Source organism: Protopterus annectens, chromosome 3.part1 (assembly GCF_019279795.1).
Source record: "Protopterus annectens isolate FY-2018-M chromosome 3.part1, PAN1.0, whole genome shotgun sequence".
NCBI classification, from domain to species: domain Eukaryota; kingdom Metazoa; phylum Chordata; order Ceratodontiformes; family Protopteridae; genus Protopterus; species Protopterus annectens.
In genome coordinates, this window is record NC_056732.1 from 217616834 (window position 1) to 217644312 (window position 27479).

Below are 27479 nucleotides of genomic sequence, written 5' to 3' on the forward strand. Positions count from 1 at the left end.
GTAAAAGTATTTGAAAAAATAAGACAGTCACCTAAATAGTGAACAATGTGAATGTCCTGTAACCTGCTGTGGGATATTACAGGACATAGGCCCTTTGTAAACACTCTTATTAGAGTCATGGACAATCCAAGGGGTAAAGCAAAGAACTGAATACGTAAACCAGAAACAGAAAAACCTAAAAAAAAATCTGAAATCTTTGAGAAGTGGAAAGTATCTTTTAAATATAGAGTTATTAGAAAACTAAGAGGTGGAATGAAATGCAACATAGACTGTACGGAAAGCATTTTGGATTTTGGGATTCTGATGTGAAAGTTTAAAAAAGAAAGGTCCAAGACATGTCTTCAGGTTCCTTCCTTCTTTAGCACCACAAATACTCATGAAAAAAATTCTTCTTCCCCATATTTGATCTGAGGGAACATGTTCAATAACCACTTATGGTAGCATTTGCTCTAAGATAGTAGAAAATAAGGTTTGACTGGAAGGGAGGAGGAAAGGAATCTCACTGCCAGTTGAAGTTGAATGATTCTCAGAACCCAATTGTCTGGAGTTACCCAGTGTCATAGATGGAAGTGAAGACCTAGACTTTGGAAAAGTTTTACTGGAATGCCAAAGTACAAAAGTGTTGTGGGCATAAGTCACCTCTGCAGGATCCACAAAAATCTCTACTGAATATCTTTAAGGGTGGCACATCTTAACAGTGACTTCCCAAGTAGTAAAGGATTTAGTGCTCGTTCTTTGGCAGACTGAAACAAGTTAGCGGTCAACGGGATTATTCCTGCTGAGTGGGCACCAACCATTGCCGAAATCTGTCTCTTAGTGCATCGATGTACTCCTGTACTGAGAAAAAGGAGAAAGGCAAATGAACCTTCCCTACTAGAAAAATTCTCCCCAGCCAAAACTCCAAGGATATCCACTCTTCCGGCAGCAGGTGCACCCCCCCCCCAATATCTCCTCCAGAACTTAGATTATTTACTCCTACATTCCCTCCACCTCAACCCAAGTTATAGTTACCAAGGTAATTTCCACCTTGGTGCCAAGAACCCCCCAGTACCAAGTAATACTCTACACATAGAAGTAGGACAGGAAGTTTTTCCTCAGAGAATGTTATCCAGACTAATTTCTCACAGGTCTCCTTCTAATGCTTTAAGATCACACAGGTCTCTCAGCAGTCCCACTCAGCTTGAGTAGGAGCATATGATGGAGGCCTTTGTGAAGACTGAGATTCTTTAAAAGTGTTATCTCAGCCCTGATACTGCAAACTGTGGGCAGATCTCTGACATTGGTTCTCTAAGTTACTTTTCCACTTAAGAGCCAGATTTTGGCAATGGTAGTGACTGTAGCACCGGGTGCCTCAATGTGGATCGATTTGACTTCTCTGATGCTGTCTACTTTGATACCAGTAATTCTGAAGCTGATCCCCAAAGCGAGGACGGTTATTCGGTCCGCAGTTGTTGGTGTTGAACTTTCTGCACAGAGATTGTTAGCACTAATTCCCCTGGGGCTATTCTTTGTGTCAAGCAGCTTTGTAATTGACACCTTAGGACCAATGATCCCTTACTTGGCTTCGGCTCTAGTGGGCTCAACACTACTGGAGGGGGGTCGGGATTGTCGGCTTCAACACCTACCTTATTACCACTGGTAGGGATTCCACCAGCCCAAATATTTTAGTGGATTACACGATGCAGAAGGAAACTGCTCCTAGTTTGTTCTTACTTATTGCTACAGTGGCACTGATTCCATCCTGGGACAGTGGCGAATCTGGACTCTTGGGCATTCCTCTGGATTCTCTTCCCAAGGAAGTTCCGATAAGGAATGTCACTCCAGATCCCCCCCCAGAGGAACAAGGAGTGCAAGAGGGGGCATAGAGACTCCCTCTCTCAGAGGCGCTCATCCAGGATACAGATTCAGATAAAGGGGAGTTGTCTCCCAAGTCTCCACAAGAAGATTCGTTCTTCAGCAAAAGTTAAGGCCTACAATTCCTCTTCTCCAGCTAAATGTTTAGCACTCCTCCCACAGAAGTTAGTTGATATTGTTTGTTCCAAAGTCTGGAAAGAGACAGACGGACAGATGTGGCTTTGCCAATTCCTCAGGAAGCTGGACATGATTCTCCACACCCCCAAAGATAGGCTGTATTGGAATAAAGGACCTCTTGTTGACTCCATAGTTGTAGCTGTGGTCACCAAAAATATCCTGTAGGACGCCCGATTCACATATCACCTAATAAAGATTTCCAGGACGATGGATAGGCTAGCAGTGCTTTTTTAATCATTCAGTACATTCTCAGTCTTGAACAGCATGACAGACAAGATTAGGTTTCAACAGGGACGTTGCACAGAAACAATTGTAAGTGGGAGATCTATGCTCTCGGTCAGAAACTATGAGCACAACATCCTCGCTGACCATGTGTCTTATACACAATCCAACAGACAGAGTAGCTAGACCTGCAGAATCAGGTCTAGTCAGGAGCGGACAGATTTTCTGGACCACTTCAAAGCAGCTTTTGTAAATGCCGCCTTTGCTGGCTCTACAGTACTTGGGCAACAAACCAAGGATAGACTGTCTATATTATCAGCAAGAGGGCAAAATATTCACTGCTGGTATTAAGTTCGTAACACTACAAAGTACCTTTCAGCATAACTAGAAAGGAGCCAAGAACTTGTGATGCAAGTCCCAAAAGCACTAGTACAGACAGCAACCAGACAGAGGTTATCAGGGCAGAGGAAAATTTCAGTGTTGATGCTACTCCTGGGTGGAGGTGGCCTAGACAATGGGGGGATTCTTTTGGGGAGTCCACTCCTTCGACCCTAAAGGGTTTTCTTACTGCTCCTCTCTGCAGGCAGTCAGGGTGGGTGTCTGTCCTTGCACACATCGGAGTGGATGGCCACCATCTTGGAACTGTGGGTAAGAATTATATTAAGAGGCTATTTCAGTGTCTTCTGCACCATCACCTATCCAGACTTCCCAATTCCCTTCAGTGCCACACAGACAAAAGGAAACAGAAGTAAAGCATATAGAAGTTCTCCTCAGCAAAAGAGTAAACTAGAAGGCCCCATCCAACCAGACAGGATATGGATTTTACTCCAGGTTCTTTTTAGTGCCCAAAAAGACCAAGGACCTCAGGATAACTCTCAACCTTAGTCATTTTAACAGTTTGTGAAGGAGGAATCTTTACGGATAGTTATGGTGCAGTCAAAACTGCCATGCTTGCAGGTAGAGGTTTCGATATGCTCCATAGATCTTTGGGATGCTTACCATCACAAAGTTAGACCAAGCATACAGAAGGTATCTTTGCTTTCAGGTCAGAGACAATAATTTTCAGTCCTGGGCTCTTCTATTTACTCTCAGTACAGCCCCCATGTTCACCAAATGCAAAATGCAAGACATCAATTGCAGCTCAACTTTTGGGGATGAAGATTTTCCCATATTTGGACAACTGGTTCCTGGCAGCTTCTTTTATGGATCAGCTTACAGTGGCAAGACAGTATTTGCTTCATGACTGCCTGTCTTTGTGGATCACTATCAACATGGCCAAATCCAAACTGCAGTCTTTCCAGGATTTATTTTTCACAGGTTGCTAGATCAACACCTGAAAACAAATGGCAAGCTTACCTAAAGAAAGGGTCTAAGCATTACTAAACAGGTCTCATTTCTGTTCCATCAGGAAAGACACCTAGCAGCCAGGAACCTAAAGGTGCTCTGTTTAATGGCTGTTGCAATTAAAATGGTTCCTCATGTCAGGCTAAACAAGTGAATACTGCAATGGATGGTTTGGGTCCTGTGGGGGATCAATCCTGTCAACCAATGCATCTCACAGTCTGATTACTATGGGCTGTCAGGAAAAACCTACAATGGTGAACCCGTCCACAGAATTTGACAACTGCCTCTCCATTCAACAAACCAATTCCCAAAGCAACAATAACCATGGATGCATTTTTCCTTGGATGGGGGCAATTCTCAAACAAGAATGTAAAAAGTTAATAGACTACAGAACAGGCACTGTTGCACATCAGCATACTAGGGATGAGGGCAGTCCTGGAGCTTCAGGTACTTCAGGATGTATTTCCTCGAAATGCCATTACCATACAGTAGTATGGTATCTCAACAAGCAAGGGGAATCTGATCTTATCCACTGTGTACATAAGCAACGGGTGTGTGGGAATGGATGTTGGCCTTGCAGTGCTTTCTCTTAACAATGCACATACCCGAGACATCCAAAGTTGTTGCAGACAAATGGTGCTTCCCCCAAAAAGGGTCTCTCAATATCAGAGTGGTGAGTAGTATATTCAAGAAATGGGGTCACCCTTGTTGTGATCCTCTTGCTCTGCCATTCAACACAAAGTGCCCCTACTTTTTTCAGCATACCTTCTCCAGGAGGGCAGCAAGCCAGAGACATGTTCTCCCATGAATGGCCCCCAGATCTCCTCAACACCTACCCACCACTTCCCTTGATTAAAAGATTACTGCAGAAAACTAAATCATGCAAGGCACAACTCATTCTCATAGCACCACTCTGGCTTCACCAGACTATTACCCTTGCTGAGGCCTCATCTAAAGAAGAGATTACCAAGTTATTTTACAGATCCTTGCTCTGTTAACTCAGTCGTCTGAAATGCCTAAATTCGACATTCAATCCCTCGATCTAATGCTTGGTTTCTCCAGTTTCCAGAATTGTCAGGAGCTCCGAGATCCCCACTGAGGTCACAGACCTAATTATGGTCTCCCACAAGAACTCTACCAAAAAGATTTAGGGAGGCAAATGAAAAAAAGGTTTCATTATGGGCCCAGGACAGAAACATTTTAAAAGTTAGCACCATTACACGAGGTCCTAATCTCCTTGACTGAGTTATAAAACAAAGGATCGAGCCACTCCTCAATCAAACTTCATTTAGCAGTGATTTCATCTGACCACGAAGGCTTTCCAAGCCACACTCTGTGCACACCGATTTTATAAAGCATTTTTTAAAGATATCTTTCATTCTGGTTCTCCCGTACCTTAATTAGAGCAGCACCAGCCTGGGATCTAAGCTTTGTAATGGAATCCCTGATGAAACATCCTTTTGAACTGGTAAATTCAGTTGATATAAAGTTCCTACTATGGAAGACCATTTTTCTTGGAGGCATTACTTCGGCAAGATTGGTTTTTTTGAGTTGCACACCTTGTCTTCTCAATATTCTTACATCATTTTTCATCAACAGAAAGTTTCTCTAAGAACAGCTGCTATGCAGATTAATCTGAACCAGTATATTCATTTGACTGGTATTTTTCCTTAAGAACACACACAAAGGGGAGTACCTACTGCATTGTCTGGATATAGAGACACAACTGCAATTTTATTGGGACCGTGTAGGGACTTCAGGAAGAATGAACAGCTTTTTGTTAGCTTTTTAGAGGCTAAGCTTGGTTAAAATATTTTTAAGGTCACACTGGCAAAGTGTATTACAGACTATCTTCTGTAATGAAAGAGAGTAAAGAGCTCACTGCCCCACCAAAAGCACACTCCTGACAAGGGCTCAAGCTATGTCCACAGCTTTTCTATGAAATCTCCCGCTTCAGGACATTACAGCAGTAGCTACTTAGTCTTCCCTGTATAACTTCGCTAAAAGTTAAAGCCATGACTATTTCTAGAGCAGGGGCTTCCTTTGGAATAGCCATTCTGATAAGCCAAACTGTTAACTGGGGAATTTGTCCTGCTGCTTCAGTGCCCAGACAAGGCCCAAGAAATATCCAAGTTATGTACTTACTGGGAAATGCCTATTTGTGTGAAAGCCCAGGCCCCCAAATGGGGACACAACTCTGCAGAAGTAAGGTCAACCACGTCACTGCATATTGTTTCAGTACTGATGGGGATGTAAAGCATAAACCTAGAAACAACCTGGACCTCAGCATGACACAGGTTAGTTCTGACATCCAAGTCTTGTTCCCTAAAAAGGGATTAATCGGGTGATGAGACTAGGTAAGCAGATCAAAGAAAAAGTTACAATATCATAATGAAAGGGAAAAATATTAAAAACAAAAAAAATCTTTGGAATAGCAGAAAAGGTCTCTGTCCAGCCCATTCCAATGACTACGTGAAATGACCAAAGATGGCAGTAGAAGAGAAACAGGGGGTAGAAACTGAGTCAGGAAATAATGTCCTGATCAGCAGAGCTACAGTTATTTCATCTAGCACCTGGTACCAGTCCCCAGTCTGATAATACAGCAAAAACTTTTCCGTTATAAAGAAATGTAGCAATTCACTTGCTACAGCTTACCATGCAAGAAACACTGAAGTGCATTTCTGTAAGGGCATTCAGAAATGTAGGTACAGAAAAGAATGCAAGTACTACACATATGACAAAGCAGTTCCCGATAGCACCCCATTAACACCTTGTGTCTAGTGGCTGACCCTTTCTCCCCATCCTAGCTATGCTTCTGCTTCTTGGTGGTAACCCCCCCACCAAAAAAATATCTACCCGGCTAGCAACAATCTTTGGATAAAGAGTTTTCTATGTACAGGACCTTTTGCTTCCAAACTTCCCTCATGCAACAGCTCCTTATGAAGCAAATCTACTCCAAGCATAAAACCTATACTACAGATTTCATGTCTTTGAAGGCTTTTTTTATTTACTTATTTATTTTGCAAGGCCTAAACCTTTTAAAGTCTGAGCCTTTAAGCTAAGTTGTTTAACTGGACACCTGAATAATGCTCACCTTAATAAAAAGGTGTCTGGGTGGGAGACACAAAATTGTGCATGAGGTAAGCTAATACACACTGTGAGGATTGCCCGTCTGTAACAAAGTGACTAATCTATAGCTTTCAGATCAAGCAACGTTTTTTTAATGAAAAAAAAAAAAAGAAACAAAGTAATCCATAAAATCTGGTACACAAGTTATTTTATATATTTTTATCTGATCAAAATGCCATTATTAGCACTATTAGCAACTGATTTCTTAGTGATGAGCATATGACAAACACCTGCTAAAGGACACCTGGACAGGTGTTGTAGAACTGTGTAAATATATAAAAACTACTGATGAGAAAAAGAAAAAAAGAGAGAGCGAGAGAATATCCAGAGTAATAGATGGCAAAAAAATGGAGATCCTGGTTTGACAGGAGCAACACGTGCAGTCCATTAGATCAAATTGCTATAGCTCTTGAAAATACTTGTGCTATAACTGAAGCAATAAACAAATGATCCAGCACACAGCAAACTGGTCCCAGTCACTTCTACATTCGTGAATATAAGATACAAATGGCTTAATTCCACTCCTGGAACTGCACATCATTCAAGTCTCTCAACAACAGGTACTGTTATGACTATGTCATAGTCCATGTTGGTATGAACGACTTGAGACATACCTCTCTGAACCATATGAAGAGATGTGACTGAGCTCTCGGACTGTGTCTCCCAGGCTGGTATGTCCCTAGCCTTAAGCAGCACTTTACTTCACCTAGGATGATGCCTCAAAACAAACAGAAAATGACTGACTTCAATAATTGGCTTAATTTCTGATGTCATTCCAAGGGGATCCAGTATCTGTCATCCTGGGATGACAATTGACAAACTTCAATGCTTTGTCAGAGATGGTCAATCTATTACCCCTTGGATTTTGGCTACCAAGGATAAAGCTACCAGTTTAAGATAAAAGAGACATTTAAATTTCTACTCAGCTAAAGCAAAGGTTTCTTAAAACACTGACAACTAAATCACATGGACATTCTAGTCTAAACTAAAAAAAAAATGTGTAATTTATCTATCACAGAAACATTTGTTGGTAGCTTCTCCTGGAACATCATTAGACACTTGAAAACAAAAATCTGTGTGACCAGCCATACAGTAGAACATCAGGCAATATGAAAACCAAGCCAAAAGACTAGTTATTCTTACTTTGCTTGTCAGGAAAAGGCAGAGGAGCTGTAGACAAAGTGAAAAACTGTTCCTTTCAGACAATAGGAAAAATGAAAATCTGGTAGAATATTCTTGCTTTTACAGGCAGCATCCTGCTGACAGGAACAGCATGAGAAGTGTAGAAGATAACCTCACAAAGTACCTGCAAAGTATGACAATCACTACCAATGAGAAAAGATCTAAAACATGATGTTGCAAATACCAAGGTCACCAAAATCTGATAATGATGTGAGCGGTCATTACCCATGTCCACAATGGTCTAGCTGGGTGGTTAATTTCCACAGTTACACAAATACTTTAACTGTAGTAGAGTACTGATTCAGCTTGAACAGTTGCAAACTCAGGCTGGGAAGGATCATCAATGAGAACATGTCAGCCCCTACATATACTAAGATGCATAATAAAAGCTGAAAAATATTCTGAATAAGATGCACCTTTTCCACGAGGCACTTCATGACACCTTCTAGGTTTTAGTTTTTAAACACAGGGTTTAAAACTATTCCTTAACTGGTTGTTGGTTTTATCCCTGGATGGACTTGGTTATTTGTACTTACCATGTTTTACATTGTAATTAAAGTGACATTTTGATTAACAGGCACACAGAGTTTGATAGAATAAAAAATAAGACAAATTTAGAAACACTGACCTGACAAACGAGAACAGAGATGCACACAACACAAAACTAAAGAATCCTGCAAGAAACCCTACATTGGATAATGTTAACCAAGAAATGAAGACAGATGATTCAGATATGTACAGCAAGGGATGTGAATAGGAAAGGTCTGTCAGAATAGTACATTAAATAAGACTTCCCAATTTTGCAAAGTTAAAGATCCAGACAATACAAGTATATAACTTTCATTATTCTTATCATATAGATCCATGTTGTCCAAATTTCATCTAGTTCAACAGACTGGTATGGGATCCAGTCTTGGCACTTCTAAACACATGGAACCATAACTCTGACTCCACCCCTTACCCATAATGTCCTGCTGTCCTCCTAGCTTCGGATCAAGCTTGCTGATTACCACTATAGACAACCTGATTATGCAAATCTCCAAGTAAACTACTATAAGAAAAAACTCTTATGAGGTGCCCTGAAAATTTGGAAGGAGGAAGGGTGGGGGTTGGTGGTATGTTGAACTAGATGAAATATGGACACCATGGTTCTATTGTTATGGTAAGTACATAACTTTCATTTCTAATGTAGACCAATTTCATCATGTTTAATACACTGGACAGAATCCCAAGCTACCTTTTTCCTGGCTGGTTTCAAAGAAGGACATCTGTGAGTATTGTAGAGACAAAAGATGAATGGGATTGTGGACTGTATGTCCAATTTATAATGAGATACACAGGTGTGAACTGTAGTCCACATTGCAACTGCACATATCTTGTCAATAGGCAGACTCTTCTAAAAGGCTCTTGATGTTCAAAAGGATCTATTCCGTTTATTACGGACATAAGAAATGCAATTTGCCAGCCATTTAGAAAGTATAACCTTGGATATATTTCTTCCCATTTTGACTTTTGAGGAGGACACAAAAAGCTGATATGACTTTCCGAAACCTTTTGAGTGATGAAGATAAAATCTCAACTGCCTATGAATGTCTAACAAATGAAGGTATTTGGCCTTTGCTGGAATATTGTGGAAAAATACTGGTAGATTGATAGACTGGTGTAAATTAGATTCAGATGCCACCTTAGGAATAAAGGAAGGATTCAGCTAAAGAAAAACCCTGTCTTTATGAAAAAATTAAGTAAGGAGGTTTGCAGGACAGCACTTATAATTCAGAAATTTGCTCGACAGATGCCACTGCCACTAAAAATAATGTCTCCCATGATAAAAATTTTAATTCCGCTCTGGATGCTCGTTCGAATGCAGCTTGAGTCAAAGCCTACAGCACTTCAGTGATGTCCCACGGAGGGGCCAGGTCACAGACTGGAGGCTTAAGGAGAAAGGCACCTCTCAAAAAGGCCTTAGAAACCTTTAGAGCAGCAATGGGTGCTTGATCTTCACCAGTATGACAATTTGAAACTGTTGCTAGTTGAACCTTGATGGTGGAAATCCAGCGCTATTATGAAAAAGCTCTGATAAGAAATCTAGAATAACTGGCAGGGGAGCTAAAAAGGGATCTGTTTTTTGGAAGCCCAAATAGAGAACCTTTTTCACTTACTTAAATATACTTTCCTCGTACTAGACGTTTGGCAAGCTGTTAGAATGTAAACCACCTGTTTTGAATATCTGGCATTTTCTCCGAAGATAGTCAGAACTGGAGAAACCATGCAGTTAGTTTGATCATGTGAAAGTCTGGCAGAGGATACATGGATGGGTGAGAGAGAAGATCTGACCTGTTGACCAACATCCCTAGTGGACAAAACAGATGAAGCCACAGAGAAGGAAACCAAACCTGATGGGGCCAAAAGGATGCAATGAGGATTACCCTTGCTTTGCATATCTTCGCTTTCTGGATGAACACTGAAATTAGTGGAAAAGGAGGGAAGGAATAAAGTAGATCCAGGGGGTCAACTGTGGAGAATAGTGCCCCTTGGTGACTGACCCTATAGAGGGCCTATGGCAAAATAAGTACTGCATTTGTAATTCAGAGAAGAGGCAAATAGGTGGCAGCAAGGTTGACCCCACAGACGAAACAGGTTTTCCACCATATGATTAGGGGACCACTCACAGGGGAGCAGTACCTCCCTGCTGAACCTGTCCGCTAAAACTGGATCTCCCAGGAATGAGCTTTGCTACAAGAAAATATTGAGACGACATTGCCCACTGCCAGACACTCATGGCTTCCCAACACAGACAATAAGATCAGGGTTCTCCCTGTTTGTTTATATACCAGACCACTGACATGTCCATCTGACTTGCTATCACATCTTCTGGAAGAGATCTCTGGAAGGCCTGGATGGTGTCAAGAGCAGCCCTCATCTCCAGAACACTGGTGTGTGCATGGACATCGGATTAAGTCCATACCCCTTAAACGGTCTTCCCTTCATAGTGCTCTCCATGCCCTACAATGGAAGCATCCAAGATGACAACCGCAGGTAGTCAGGAGACAGAAAGAGGTGACTTTGGAGGACTGTAGGAAAGGAGATCCACCAGTGAATGCGCTGTCCACAGATAGGGGTTAGCCTTACTGGTGTCTTCATGGAATGATAAAGTTGTGACCAATGCACCGCTAGTGTCCACTACAGAACTGGGAATGTAAAAATGAGCCCATGGAATCAGTGTTATTCTCATGGCATCAACAATACCAGATGTGCTGGAGGGTGGGTAAGGTACATTACCATCTGGCCATTTGCCAAAGAGTAACAGCTCATAGAAGAGGTAAAGAGACAAGTTGTTTCAATGAATCCAGGTGGCATCCAATAAACTAGACGGCCTAGAAAGGAAGCAACTGACAAGTTAGTAGTTTATTGGCCATTTTGGGCTAATTTCTATCTCTTTAATTTCCGACAAACTTTCAGCTTAAGCACTCAAACCATTCATTTCACAGCCAAGCACTTGCTCAAAACTCATAGCAAGCACTAATTAACCCTAGCACTAGACCCCCATATACTGTCCAGAAGGACAAGGCTCTCTATTCGTCCCTACCAGCTAATCAGTAAAACAGCTCACTTTACCTATTCAGCCATGTCCAAAGGGCAGTTTCAGGTGTACTCTCCAGTCCAACTGGTGAATCTGGGCATTTTGAGGCAATGTTACAACTGCCTCATGTATACAGACAACCCTTCTCCTCCTACCACCCAACACTAATATATGCAAGAGATGCAATTACACAACCAAAATGGAGGCAAAGCTCTCTTAACCCAAGACTGGAACTGATAGTCAAGAGGAGAAGGAAAATACTTGCGAACACACCACCAGTCTCACATAGACCTACTAAACAAACATAAATACATGAAAACATACTCGGAGGCTCTAAATAAAAATCTGCAAAAGCAACAGAGACCTCCACAGCAGACACCCAAGCAACCTCCACACCCCATCACAAACCATGAAACACATACTTCACATAATCAGTGTGCTACGCAATCACAGCCCTTAAGACAAAATAACATACCCAATAGTAATAGGCAACTCTATAGTCAGGCACACTGATGTCCCAATTAACTAGGCTGGACAAGGAGAAGGTTACAGTTAGCTGCCTGTCGGGCACCAGGATCCGCCACATAACACAAGCACTCAGGTCACTCCAGAACAAGTACAAATACGACTCTGTCATTGTCCATGTTGGTGTGAATGACCTGAGATGTACCTCCCTGGACTACATGAAAAGAAACATGGAAGAGCTCTCTGATCACGTAGCCCAGGCCGGTATGACCCTGACCCTCAGTAGCATCCTGCCCTCACCAAGAATGACGCCACAGTAAAAGAATAAATTATCAATTTCAACAACTGGCTAAGTTTCTGGAGTCATTCAAAGGGGATCCAGTATCTGTCCACCTATGATGACATGCTCCATAAGCCACGTTGTTTCGCAAGAGATGGCTTGCACCCGTCATCCTTAGGCTTTCAAATAGTGGCCAAGGCTTTTGCGGCACCCATAGTGCCTTTTTTAGGCAATGCTCAAAAGACAAACCCACAACCGTAAATAGTACAAGTAACCAAAAACTACTCAATGCCAGAAGTCTAAACCTCAAAATGCATGCACTCAAGACACTCCTCAGTATGGAGAACATAGATATCTGTGCAGTAACAGAAACCTGGTTTAAGGCTCCTGACAGCACCCCAGCAGTACCAGGCTATAACTCATACCATACTTTTCAGCCACAGAACCCGGACCGAAACACAAAAGGTGGGGGTGCATCCATATTCATCAATGATACCCACACCTCCAGGTTAGTGGCACAGCACAATGCCTCAGAGATCATCCATGTGGAACCAACAACAGGCAAAACTGCAATTCAAATTGTAGCTTGCTACAGATCACCCACCATGACCTAGGACCCCCATTTCGCATTTCTGGAGACAATGGAAAATATGAAGGTCCTACCAAATGCCTTAATATTGGGTGATTTCAATTATCTAAACATTAACTAGGAGAACTCCTCAAGTACTAACTCCCTTGCCCAACACTTCCTAGAATTTATAAACTCGAACGCCCTGGATCAACTGGTCAGCAACCCCACCAGAGGTGACAACATATATGACCTGGTCATCAACGACTGGTGTTCTACACCAGAAATCAAACCCTCGCTGGTTAGATCAGACCATAGACTAATCACTCTGGACATCCACATTCTGCCTCCATTCCCAATCAAGGAAACCACCATGAAAAACTTTTCAAAAGCAAACTTCATGTTACATAAGACCGAGGTGGAAAGGTTCACAGCCCCCATGCTAAAGGACAACACTGTCCAAGTGACTGAATCCCTTACAAAGGCACTCTTATGAGCACCTGCAAGAATACATGGATCGTGCTATCCCAAGCAAAACCAAGACTCACTCCTCCAAGAAAAGGAAACCAGTCTGGTGGACCCCTGCCATAAACAAGCTATACAATAGGAGGAGGAAACTAGTGCAGAAAGAGTAAAATCTCAAGAAGGAAAGACATCCCTGATTAGTATCGGCAAGAAACTACGATCCCTCATAAAATCATCCAAGGCTAGCTTCGAAAGAAAAATTGCCAAGGACTCCAAAGATAACTACAAAGCGTTCTTTAGCTATGTCAAGAACCTAAGTGGAAACTTTCAGATCTGCTCTGAGTTAGTGCAGAATGGCACAAAATACACTGACCCGACTGATATTGCCAACATTCTGGCAGACAGGTTTAGTGAAACCCCCCCCCCTCACCCCCTAAACGGCCCATAACCATACCAGAAGAATGTAGTGCCCCGGCAATCACTGACACACAGGTTAAAACAGCCCTATCCAAAACCAAAAATACAGCTTCAATGGGACCAGATGGTGTCCTAGGCTGTGTTTTACATGAGCTCCAAAATTAACTACCCTCACCTAAACACACTGTTCAAACTCAGCCTCTCTACAGGCTACGTACCCCATAGAGTGGCGCACAGCAACCATTACCCCGCTCCACAAAGGTGGAGCCACAATGGACCCCGGGAACTATCGCCCTATAAGCCTGACTAACCTGGTCTGCAAGGCTATGGAGCGCATCATCATGGAATTCATTAACAGAGACATTGGGAATCTTCAAACATTGGACCCTACTCAGTTTGGCTTTGTTAAGGGCAGATCATGCCTCCTAAACCTGGTGGACTTCTTTGAGACAGTTACCAAGGCTTTAGACGAGAGAAAGGAGGTCCACACAGTCTACCTAGACCTCACAAAGGCATTCGACACCATTCCCCATTCTGGTATTATGGGCAAGCTCACCAGCCTGAACATAAACCCCTATATCACGAGATGGGTTGCCAATTGGCTCACAGATAGAATCCACACGGTGAGAGTTGCAGGCTCTAGGTCCAACTCTAAACCAGTTACAAGTGGCTTCCCCCAGGGCTCAGTCCTGGGACCCCTCCTGTTCGGTATATACGTCTCAGAGGTACAGGCAAGCACAGGAGGACTATGGCTGACCAACTTCGAAGATGACTGCAAACTGGGAGCCATAACTGACTCTCCAGCATCCTCCAGAAGGGTCTCACTGAGACGGATACCTGGTGTCAAAATCATGGCCTCAAGCTAAATGCCAAAAAGTGCATAGTCATCCCCTTTGAAAAAAACAAAGCACCTGCAAACTACGACATACGTGGTAGTCCCTTAAATACAGAAAATGCAATAAGGGATCTGGGGACCCAAGTAGATAGTAATCTCTCCTTTGATAATCATATTGCCAGGGTGGTTAGAAAATCCTTCTACGTGGCCCACCTAATCACAAAAGGGTTCACATCTAGAAGAAAAGAGGTTATTGTGCCCCTCTGCTCATCACTCATCAGACCCGTCAGAGTACAACGCCCCATTTGGGATGTACCTTACAAGACACCTGCAACAGCTGGAAAGACCACAGAAGTACCTCACCAATAGGATTATTGGCCTCAAACATATGCCCTATGCAGCCCAACTGAAGAAACTCCAGCTGTACTCAGTTGCATACCGCTTACTCAGAGGTGATCTCTGCCTGACATACAAGGCTATGTCCAACCCAGAATTGATGGACATGCTCCACCTAAAAAAAAAAAAAACAAATCCCCAAGAGCCACACGCTCTAGCGATCTAAACTTCACCCCAACGATAAATAGGACGTGCTGGTGGGATAGATTCCTGTCCCAGACACTCCCCATGCTTTGGAACAGGATTCCAATCTAAATTAGGCAGAGCCCCTCACTAACACTCTTCAAGAGAAACTTTGACGAGTGGATGGAAAACAGAAAATTTACCCCGGGGATCACTTCAGTGGCTCTGCTGGACAGAGGCACAGGGAACTAATGGCTCTTCTGGACTGAGACACAGGGAACTAATCTAAGGGGGTGGCGAAAGCCAACACATTCTGGCTAGGCTTATAGATGCCCTCGGGCAGACAACCTAGTACTTACCTATGAACCTATTTATCTAGATTTACTATGATGCCTAACTGATGAAGCAACTGGAGTAGGAAGTCCCTTCAGTGAACCAACAGATCCCTGGTCAGTGAGGAGCTAATCATCCAGGTAAGAGAACACCTGATAAACCTGCAGTCTGGGTTAGACTTTGACTACTGCCATACATCTGAATACCCAGGGGGCTGTGGTGAAACCAAATGGCAGAGCTCTGAATGGAAGTGACTGGCTCCCAGCCTGAAACAGATATCCCAGGAATGTTTCTTTATCTTTATGTGATAATAAAGTATCCTGGAGATCTAGTGAGTACATCCATATGTCCTTCTCCAACAGAAGGAGAACAGACTGAACAGTGACCATCTGGAATTTTGTCTATCCTACAAACTGGTTTAGATGGATGAGGCCCAAAATGGGCTTTAGATCCCCTGTTTTTGGAACTTAAAGAATGTGGAAGAGACACCAGATCTAAATACGTCTGGTGGGACCTGCTGGATGTCTCTTTTTCCAACAGTTTTAGTACTTCTACTGCTGTGGATTCAAGTTGCTGGGATGGTACTTGGGAATCCTTTTTCTCTTTAGGGGATTTTGCAAAAAGGGAATTGTGTATCCTCTGGAAATTATCTTTAGCACCTATCTGAAGTGATGGCCTGGCAGAGTGGAAGGTGCAAGGATAAGCCCCCCCCCCCCGACTGCCTCCACAGAGCAACAGTCTGGCCATCAATCAGGAGCGCTGGAATGGTTTATCCAAGAATGGACTTCAAAATGTTTGATTTTGTGGCCCACCTCTGCCCCTAGGTTGATGTTCATTGAAATCATACCCTCCCCACCTTGAAAGTGTCTGTCAGAGGAAATGTCTTGGCTCAATCACTGTGACTTTTTAAACCACATCTTTTTTGTTCCTCTCTGATTCCTAGAGTACAAATGTTGAGAAGCAGAAAAAACAGATCCCTGCAGCAGACAGGGTCTTGCCACCCTGTTCAATCATCTTGAGAATATCTTTCACCATTGGTCCAAAGGGTGTGGAACTGTCAAAGGGGGCACTGATGAAGGACATCTTGTAGAACTCTGCAAAGTCACATAGCCGCATCCAGGCATGACAGCGTAAGCCAATGCCAGTGCCTGCTGCTCTGGTGGCTCTGTCGGCTGCACTGGATAACAATCACGTGGAGATATTTATTGCAGAGTTCAAGGCAGCCAGCTGGGATTCCACTTTCTTGTGGACATCTGTGAGAAGAATACCTGACAGGAGTCCACCAAATTCTTTATCAAATCCCTGTGGAAACGAATTACACATGCCAAATAATTCAGTGCACCAATTTTGATGTAGCATAATTCCATTTCCCATATCTGTCTAAGTCTCTGAACTCTCAATTAAGAGTGTGGACATAAGGACTCTTCAGAAAGTTCCTTCTTAGTGGTCACTGCAACACCATGACATCTACTGAAGGGTCCTTACTCCAGTGCTGCTTGTCCTTGGGGGCGGACAGGATTCAGTCTGGTTTCTTGGGGATAGGTTCCATGGAGTCAAGTTCCTTTCTTACTCTGTGTTATAACATCTACTAGGGAATATGAAGGAGGGACCACCCAAGAGGTAGAATGATGCAGCGCCAAAGGCCTCAAGGAACACAGATTCCTCTGGAGAAGGGCTGAGGACCAACCTCCCTTCTGTTTTATCTGTTCGAGTAAGTCGCCAAAACAGACATCAAAGGAAGATTATGAGGACCCCTCTCCATCATCCAAGTCTCTCTTCCATGACAGATTCAGAAGAATCAACATGTTTCCACTTAGCACATCCTTTTCAGAGGGACCTGCGGTTGGGGACCATCAACTGGAGGATTGGAACTGGACTGGGAACTCAGGGTGATTATGTCTCCTGAAGCCCTTGACACTGACTGTCCCAAGTAAATGTGGATGAGGGGAGAGAGGGGTAGATGGAAGTCTGAGGTTGGGATGGGTTTGGTCTAGATAGAGTGAGCCTCTCTAGCTGAGAGAGCCTCTTCTACCACCTTCAACGCCAAACTTGTAATGGGACCCAAGAGAGCCTCTTGATGTAAGTAATTCAAGAATGTCCTCCCAACACCAGCTGGTCCAGAGTCTGAGGTCAATGGCGAAGTAGAGATGTTGAAGGTCGAGGCACCTTGGAAAAGGAATGGAACAGAAGGTCTAGAGACTGACCACTCCTCCAGGACCTCAAGCCCAGTGCTTCGGCTCCATGTCACATCTCATTCCGAAGCTAAGACAGACAAGGGAACAGACAGAGTTGAAACCACTAGAGGTTTTGGATCCAAAGACACCAATCCAGGGGTGACCAGATACAAGGGTTGCTGACTCAACATGGCAGTTGACAATGGAATCTAAGATGGAGGGGGTAGTACGATCTATTATTGGATCTGATTTGGGCAATGGACCAGGGATGATCCAACTTTATCTGCTTGTCTCAAACCTCATAGTCATCCTATCGATGTCTGCTTCTAAGAGACTTCTGAGTGAATGGGCTGACCCCGAGGAGACTATCAAAGGAAGTCTGGAATGTCTAGATTCCCTTAAAATTGTTAAATGAAGCCAAGGACTTATCGGCTACAGAGAAAATCTCTGAGCAGGAGAAGATGTTCAGATCCAAGGAACTGTTATTGTCTGAGGCTTTTCTTGTGGTGAAAGGCTTGATGGTTGGATTTGAGGTGTGTCGGATCAGATGACTTACACTGTTTGGCTGCCAGACCTGAGGAGACTGACAGATCCGGAGACCACTTTCTACTAGATTCTTTAATTTTTTCTGAAGCCTGACTCGACTATCTTTCTTTCTTTGGTACAAAACCAAAGATTACAAACATAAAAAAGATGAACAAGCACAGGAATCTGTCTAGTTCCAATCTCACCAACATGAGTGTTGAGGAAAAAATATCAAACAGAAAAACTAGTAGTCTTTAAACTTTGTCAATGAGCTTGGTCACAATAATTTCCAAAAATCATGAAACCCAGGTAGTGTTCCAACAAGTCTTTATTCATGATCCTCAGTAACAAAAAAAAATAAAAAATCAGAAGTCCATTACAATAAAAATATCAGCTTTTATACATTTAGAAGTAGGTGTGGAAAATGTATTGTTTAATTTTAAACCAGCCTATTCCAGACAAGTAATATAAACAGGGCCGTAAAAGTGCATTTAAGAAAAGTACCCACCCCCACACACTATTACTGCTGAGTGTGGGGGGGGTGGGTACTTGGTCTTAAATGCACTTGTATTGTCCTGTTTTAAGGTTGCCACCCATGCCTTTATCAGCGGGACACTCACAGGTTGAGCTACCTTATCCTGTTGCCCGCTGTGCAAAGCAGTGGGACTTGAAAAGTCCTGCTTTTCGATTGCACTGAATCATGGAAAAGCTGCACTTACTTCTGGCGTTTCCACGACAATTCAGTTATATCACCAACCCAGACCTGCAGGCAGAACTATTCCCTGTTAGGTCTGGGTGTTTTAAATCTTGCCCTTGGTACAAAGGCTACTTTGACCTCATAACCAAAACTGAGTATCTAATAAATTCAAACACCTCCTCAAATTACGTGATGAAGCATGGCACAAGTGGAAATGCAACCCTCCACAGTTTGTCAGCCGAATATTACTCACTGCATAAACTAACAATGAAATCCAACTGCAGACATAAACAACCACTGCAAAAACAAACAAATCTCACGTTTAGCCAAACCTAAACAATTCTGAAGAGAAATCAACCTGTCTACTTATCGAAAAACACAACACAACTCTACTTCCCTGAACCCCTCTAACACAACCATACACAAACTCTCAGGCACAGACTTCCTCAATGAGCTCAGCAGCCTGACACACATCAACACTAAACTACCCCCCCCACACAGTCACCCTCTCCCCACTTTACATTCCACTTTTCTACTTCAAAAATATTAGAACCAAAGAGACTGTATTTAGTCCAGTTGCGTTTCAAACAGATACTCCTGCAGGTTCAGATAACCAGAACCCATGGCTCATTCTCCTTTGAAATGATGTCATCTCTCGCCCTCTCACTCACATATACAACCTTTCTTTAACTAATACGATTTTGCCTCAGATATGGAAAACAGCAATAGCCACTCCTATTTACAAACTACTCAAGCCAACTACTGCTTAGCAGTTCTTTCCTCTCTCAATACTTCTCACTTTCGGTAAGATACTAGAAAAAATTATCTACAACCAAATTACTTGTTTACATAAACACAATCGTCTGTCCATAAAGCAACATGGATCCTGCTCTGGACCCAGCACCATAACAGCTCTCTACTCCTTCACAGACGATATCCTATTAAATATGGGCAAAGGTAACCTAACAGGAGCAGTCTTTACTGACCTCACAAAAGCATTTAATTTAATTGACCACAACTTACTATTTGACAAATTAATTGAAATAGGCATTAGTGATGATGCAAAACCTTAGTCTATAGACTTCCTCACCAACAGATCCTTCAAGGTGAAAGTAGGCTTCCGGCACCCGTGAAACGCCCCCTCTTATGAAAGGAATCCCCCAGGGTTCAACTTCAACCTCTCTGCTATTTTCCATATTTATCAAAAAACTCAAATCTGATCATCCTTGGACACCTCTAATTCTTTATGCAGATGACATAATCATCCAAACGTCAAATCCCACTCTATTTTACAAACTCATCTTCAAGATGACCTCCAAACCCTCAACCAGTGGCTAATAGGCCAGAAACTTGTACTCAATTCTAGAAAAAAGCACTGCTATTTGTAACTAACCAAAAATTAGCCAAAGCACCCAGGTTCCTTAATATTAAAGATGTCAATACCACCACCATAGAAACTACCACATCCTTCAAATGCCTTGACAATTGGCTAGACTAACCTCTTAACTTTAAACTACATATTCAAAAGACTTGCAAAAAAATCAACACACTACTGTTCTGGATGAACAATCAAGCACCTCTTCTGTCCAAGCCAGCCAAAACTACCATAGGCAAAGAAATACTGTTATCCCAACTCGAATATGGACTACCCATTACAGCAGCAGCCCCAAAGAAAAATACCACCACCTTACAAACCATCTCTAATAAAATCTGCCAGTTCATTACAAACTCCCCCAATAATGACCACTGCCTAATTCTCGCCAAAGCTAAAAGGCCCCCACAGCACATCTGACAGCCAATCACTTACTAGGATCACTAATTCACTAAGCCCTTTCTCCTGAGACGTTGTCCCCTCTTATTCAAACTTTTCACCAAAGCTCCTACATATGATCCCAGGGGTAACTCTCAATCGCGACTCACCCCCAACTCCAAAAAATAAACTTTATTGCACTGACTGTGCATTCTCCATCCAAGCACTTAAACTATGGCACTCCACTCCTCTCTCAATCCAAGATGTTCAAAAGTACTCAGACTTCAGACATCAGCTCAAAAAACACCTCCTAACCCAAGGAAGGTGCAGCTGCACTCACTCAGGTCACATTACACGAACCTCGCAGCTCTCACACATCTTTATCCCTATTTCATCCTTCCTTATTACACCTTGTCATCCCCTTTACTTACTGTCTCGCATTCATCCTACTTCCTTCTTCTCTTTGCATCTTTCTTACAATTCTTCTTTCTACTCCCTCTTCCCTCTGCATGCCTCTCTCTCACCTTTTCTCTGTCTTTTCCAGATGGCATCCTTTCTTGCAACTATTCTAACTTGCCTCTTCTAATGTTTTCATACCTCTCTATATACTGATATGCTATCTCTATAGCACAAAAAGCTCTGCTATACATAATTCCATTTTTCCATCCAAGTTTTGATATTAACTGCTTCTTGAACTAAACGGTGTAGCACATTTTTACATCTATAAATATGTGCATTATTATATGTGTTTTTTAAAATATCCTTGTATCTTTAAATATGTTTTGTTCATTTCCTATGTGACCCTATTCACCCAGGCTGTGCATGCAAATGGTCCACTGAGATCAGTGCACTACCCCAGTAAACAAATATAAATAAGATGAACAAACCATCAGACATAGCTAAACCAACCCAAAACATTCTAAAGGTGATACAGCTCAATGCCAGGAGTTCAAACAAAAAAAAAAACTCCACTTCCCACAGGCTCTCCTCATCCTGGAGAATGTTGGTATCTGTGTAGTTACTAAGACATGGTTTAAAGCACAGAACATTCCAGCAGTGCAGGGCTAAAATATGCCTTCCACACATTTATGCCAGCTACTGCACAGAAAGATACAAAAGTGGGTGTGTTTCAATTTACATCAAAAATAATCACATCTCAAGAGTGGTCAAGTAGTATGATACACAAACTCCTCTACGTACAACTTACCATAAACAAAACAACATACCATATCCATATCTCTGCAAGCTATAGGTCCTCCTCCATCACCCAGGACATGCATAACACTTACTTAAATGAACTAGAGTCACTTTCCATCCAATTGAACACCATAATAATGGGTGACTTCAAGCACTAAACTACAGACTGGGAATCGTACACAATCTCAAACTTAGCGGCTCAAAGATTTCTGGACTTTGTCAATATGGATACCCTTTACCAACTAGTCCATACACCCTCTAGGGAAGCAATCATTATTGACCTAGTCCTCAGCAACATGGGGAACTTTGTCTTCAAAGTGCAATATCCGCATTGGTCAGGACAGATCATAAAGCTGTCTCTGAAAACTAAAAATAAAACCTGGGAAATTGGGTAACCCTGCTACTTTTATGAATTATTTAAATGCTAACTTCATACTTTTAACCACTTGGAAAAATTTCAAGCCACCTCCCCCAAATCCAGGCGACACCAGGCTGCCTATATTGAATCTTCAAAAACTCTGTATTCAGGCATATTAGCTGCGTACAGGCAGTAATACCTACACAATGTAAACATAGGACTAACTCCAAAAACAAGCCACCCTGGTGACATTCGATCAATAGACTGCATAAGAAAATGAAGAAAATCATGGCCAAAATAGAGAGTACAATGCCCAGTAAGGTAAGAGATCCCTCATCAAACTAAACAATTCAGGGGAATTAATTAAGTCTACCAAAGCCAAATTTTGGGTAAAGATAGCATCCTAGGTCAAGTACAACCACAACCCATTCTTAAGATATGCCAGAAACTCAAAGGCAATACACAACAAATTAATCAAACTAATTGTAAATGGAGCCACCTATACTTAGCGAGAAGATACAGCAAACCTACTGGCCAATAAATTCTGCTCCAATTTTACCCCACTTTCCCCCAGACAGCTCTCAAGAAACGCACTCAGCCACAGCTCCCCCCAAACTATCATCAGGTAATAGGTCCTCAGTGAGCTCTCCAAAAATAAAAACAGCATCAATGGGACCTATCATCACCCCAGAATGCCTCCTTAATAGCATGCAATATGCCCTATTGGGCCAACAGAAGTACTATTCAGTCATAGCCTCCAAACAGGCTCTGCAGAAACAGAACAGAGGACTGCATTTGTTATACCTCTGCACAAAGGTGGGCCCATCCATGGACCCAGGAAACTACAGACTCACAAGTCTGACTTGCCTAATACGCAAGGCCGTGGAAAAAATACTCATGGCCATGACAGACAACAGCATAAGAAACCTTCAGATATTGGATCCAACACAGTTTACTTTTATCAAGGGCAGCTCATGCCTACTCAAACTAGTAGATTTCTTCAAGAAGGTCACCAAAGCAATGGATGAGGGCAAAGCAGTGCACACTACCTACCTAGACTTGGCCAAAGCATTCAAGAAAATAACAGGCCAACAGAAACACATGCCTAAAATGGAAATAATGGTCCAGCACAAAAAAAGTGCTTTGTGAGGGAGAACGCACCCTGCACCCTCATGTGTGAACACTACTCTCAATCTTCACAAATGACATACAAAACTATAGAAACTGTTCACAGTACCATAGAACAAATTGCAGAAATGAAATAATTTCAGATGGGATCACCTAACAGAAAATACAGAAATAAAGTTTAGCAATTTTTTTATTCAATTCGAACTTCTTTAGAACTAATGATATCAAACAGAAGCATACTTTAAATATTAATGACCCTTCTCCAACTTATTTGCTCAAGTCAACCAAAAACAAACATTTAATTTTAATACACATTTTATAATAATTGCTTCATTTACACCAGGAAGACTTGGGACAGCTAATCTAAACTTCCAAATTAATTCTTTTTTCTGAAGACTATTATTAATTTGCTCTGACCTGTAATATGAAAGCAGTCTCTTTGTTTTTTTTTTACACTAATGTCCCGCTAGTCCCCAACTTACTGATCTAATTATTAAACTATTTCCCAGTCTGGCACTGCACTGTCTAGGTCAATCACTGGTGGGGTCATTTGTCCCAGAGGGATAAGCCTTTAATACACAATTCTATAAGGGTCATTGACAGGTTAACCTCATTTACTCCAATGGAGCTCTAGAGATTTGCACCCAACTTCAAATGACTGCATCCTGAGTTTTTTGACAAAAATCAAATTATGTGCTCACATTTCAAACAAATTATCATATTCACTGGAGCTGTAATGGCTATTAACAAATGTAAATGGCTAACAGTTCAGCACAAAAACATTTACAGTGGCAGCATTCAACAGATTGTAAGTATTAAACTGGATTTTACAATTCGTTATACATGCAGTAAATATTAATTATAATATTTTGCACCTTTATCTTAACCACTCAGGTAGACACAGGCATGCACACAGCAGCATTTTCATCAGCTATCGCTTTGCTTTCATATGAGGCTACACACTCAATGCGTTAATTAAATGTCAAGATATTTAGAAAAATATGAAAATTAAGGCAATATAAAAAGTGTTTATTAAGAGTTGCTCTCTCTTTAGCAGCACTAGACAAAGGTCAAATATCAGTGCAGTTGTGTTGCTCATAATATAAACTAAGATTAAATATTTCAAGAGCCTGTATGCAGCATGGTTTTGTAATTACTAATACAAATACGAACAAACTATATTACATGCCTAGAGATGTCAGTAGGATGCAACTACAGAAATGCTTGCAGGAGTCACTGGGCTTTCATGAGTTAAGATAAAAAAAATTGTAGTTGGGGCTGTTGTGCAGTGGGATGTCAGATTTGCCATTTTTGCTGCCCTAACTTGGTTGTACAAGTAATGTGGAAGTAAAGATAGGCATATGCCCCTAATATAGCTGTAAAGCCCTTGCTGGCAGCCTTCTCAGTGTTTTTCTCTCCATCAAGTATTAACCACTGTAGATGGCAACCTATAGTGGGAGTACAAATGTGGCAAAGTATGAACACAACACTCAAGCACTCAGTGTACTCAATAACTGATTCCTCATCTATCTAAAATGCTAGTCAATACCAGTCCATTTCTGGCACAGGAAGATGTCCATTAGTGTGTTAGTCTAATAATGCAGCAGATATATAATCTGGATTCTAATGCATTCAGACGGACAGTAAAGCCACCGTATTATTTACCGGCACAATATGTTACTTGGTGGGGAAAGGGATTGAGGAGTACACCACAGGAGATGTTTGCTGAGCAGTGAATGAGATGATTATCAGTGGATGGAGAATCATTTAATTGTAAAGCACATTTTATATTAATTGCTTCAAGTGAAGGGGTTGTGGTATCTAATCTAAATTACCACACTGATTCTTTTTTTTAAAAAGATTTTGTCTCAACACATTTTATTTTTCTTAGGCATACTCAACTATAAAAAATGTAAACTTTTTAAAGCTGCTACACAAACTGTTTTTGAAAATATAACTGATAACCCAAACTAAATGGGGAGAACCATTTCAAATGGAAGTAGCTCTCTGAAACAGGACATGGCCAGTAACAAAACAGGATAATGGTTTTGTTTATGGTGCACAAGTCACCTACCTTTAAGGAGAAGATGCAAAGCCCAGGTAGTTGAGTCAGAAGCAAGAACAAGAAACTTGAGGGTGTTTCTGTTTTTTTAAACCAATGTTAATACCTGACTGCACAGTCCAGATACATTTCTTTGGTAAGAAACAAGCTAATATTTAACAAAAGTCTAATAAAGTATTATATTGCACCAAACAAAACAAAGACAGCAACCATAATCTTAAAATCAGTGGTTTACTTCTTTTGCCTTAGCCTCACTAAACATAGTACAAGTTGGGGGAAACAAGGCAGCAACTGGGTTCACAAATACCTCTTCAAAACTGTAAGGCCCAAGTCGTTCTTTATCAGCATTGCCGAAGTACCACTCTTTTTCACTTTCCCTCTTCATGTTGGGAGCTGCTTCAATAACATTGCTCTGTAATCAGACCACCACAGTTCATTAAATTAAGATAACCTAAAAAGAGAAAATTTAGAAATCTACATTGCCCCATCAAAATACAGATCATAACAGAAAACATTTTCACTTAGGAAACCCCATGGATGACAAGAACTCAAACTAAACTCTACATGTAAATACTGTGTTGCCATTATCAATTTGGTATCAAATCAAACTTGAACATTTATAAAAAAATGCACAAAACACATGCCAACTGTTTCATAGCTATTCCATGATCATTAATTTAAAGTGAATGGAAGTTATCCCATTCTAAATCCTAGTCTAAATGTGTAACTCACTAACACATGATTGTGCTTGAATCTAGTCAGTCTGCACCACCATTACTGGCAAACAGTGGCAATTTCATGCATTCCCTCTAGGATTTCCTTCTCTGTTTACTCAGTAGAGTTAAAGCCAGGTGGAATTAAAGGTAGTCAAACAGTGGTGATCTGGTTTGGAAGAAGAAAAACATACACAATTCTAACATTAGATTTGTAGGAGAGGTCTGGATTTGGAACACCCTACATAGGTAAGAGCAGCTGCTGACCATTAAAGGAATTGGGAGCTATCATGCTGTTAGCCATGTGGAGTGAAAGTCCAGGTGAGGTTTGTGAGATGGCCGAGTCAAAACAGTTATGAGGGACCCAAGACAGAGTGTGCTCCAGAAGCAGATGCCAAAGCAGGGGTAGCCAAATTGTCAAGGCGTTACAAGAATGATCTTGGCTTTGCTTAATTTGGCATTTTGAAGAAACCTGAGATCAGGGAAATGGGAGAAAGCATACAGGAGTCCTGGAGTCTATTTCTGCATGAATGCATTTTGGGGACTTCCTTCTATGAAAGGACTAAGGGAAAAAAAACTTGATATATTTGGCACTGCACAGAGATGCAAACAGGTCACAGCAAGATCCTCCATAATACAGAACAGCAGCCTATTCATGCAGCATCAGTACAGAGTAACCAATCTAATAACACTAATGAACTGGCTTCTCCTACAGTGCATCTAGCTACCTGAAAGTAATTCAGACGGCCCATTTCTTTACTTTCATGACTTCTCATCAAAGGGGGTAGAAATTTGCTTGCCTACTTTTTCAAATTCTAAACCACAGTCATACTCTGTGTGGATGGAAATATCACCTTAAAGAACAGAGTCCTGGAACACCTGCACAGTGAAGAGGACAGCACTCATTTCTACAATTCTGATGAGCAGACCGGTCTGTGTGACCATACACCTTGGACTGTCTACTCTTGAAAATACTCACAACTCACCTTAGGACAGATGCATTCATTGTGATAGCTGAAACTGGAATGGGAGCTAGAAATGTTTTAACAAGTATATGATTTGGTTTGTGCAGCCACAGATTCAAACATTTCTTGCTGGTTTTAGAAATGCTGTATGGAAGGGTTAAGACAGTCGGACAGTAGATTCCACTGCACTTTCAAAAAGCACTACAGGACTTTCCTACAAGACACAGCACTAGGAACCAAATAAACTGCTCCTGTAAAGCTGTACAAGGTGTCCCTGGGCAGAAAGAAGCTAGAAACATGAAATACTGGAATAGATGAATCACAATATTCCTGATGGATGGAATTTTGTCAGAGGGTAAAAGCAGTCTGCAAGGCAGTGTGTCCAGAGCGCATCAAATGAATGCAAGCATCTAGAACTGGCATCCACAAATTCATTCCTGACTTAAAGAAAAGCTGTGTAATGTCTTACCATAACCATAGATGTCCTCCTCGCCCATGTTGCAGTATTCCACATATGGGTTTACTCCTCTTGCTTTGCAT

The 27479-nt window shown here is 41.7% G+C and overlaps 1 protein-coding gene across 1 annotated transcript in view; it reads right to left on the minus strand.

Annotated features, from left to right (window-relative positions):
* Positions 1 to 27479, minus strand: part of DNAJC13 (DnaJ heat shock protein family (Hsp40) member C13) — a gene marked incomplete in the record, with an annotated part of 3140357 nt that overhangs the window by 1343685 nt on the left and 1769193 nt on the right. Inside the window, 1 exon segment of the mRNA XM_044066722.1 lies at positions 25569 to 25673. Within this exon segment, the coding sequence (XP_043922657.1) occupies positions 25569 to 25673 (105 nt within the window).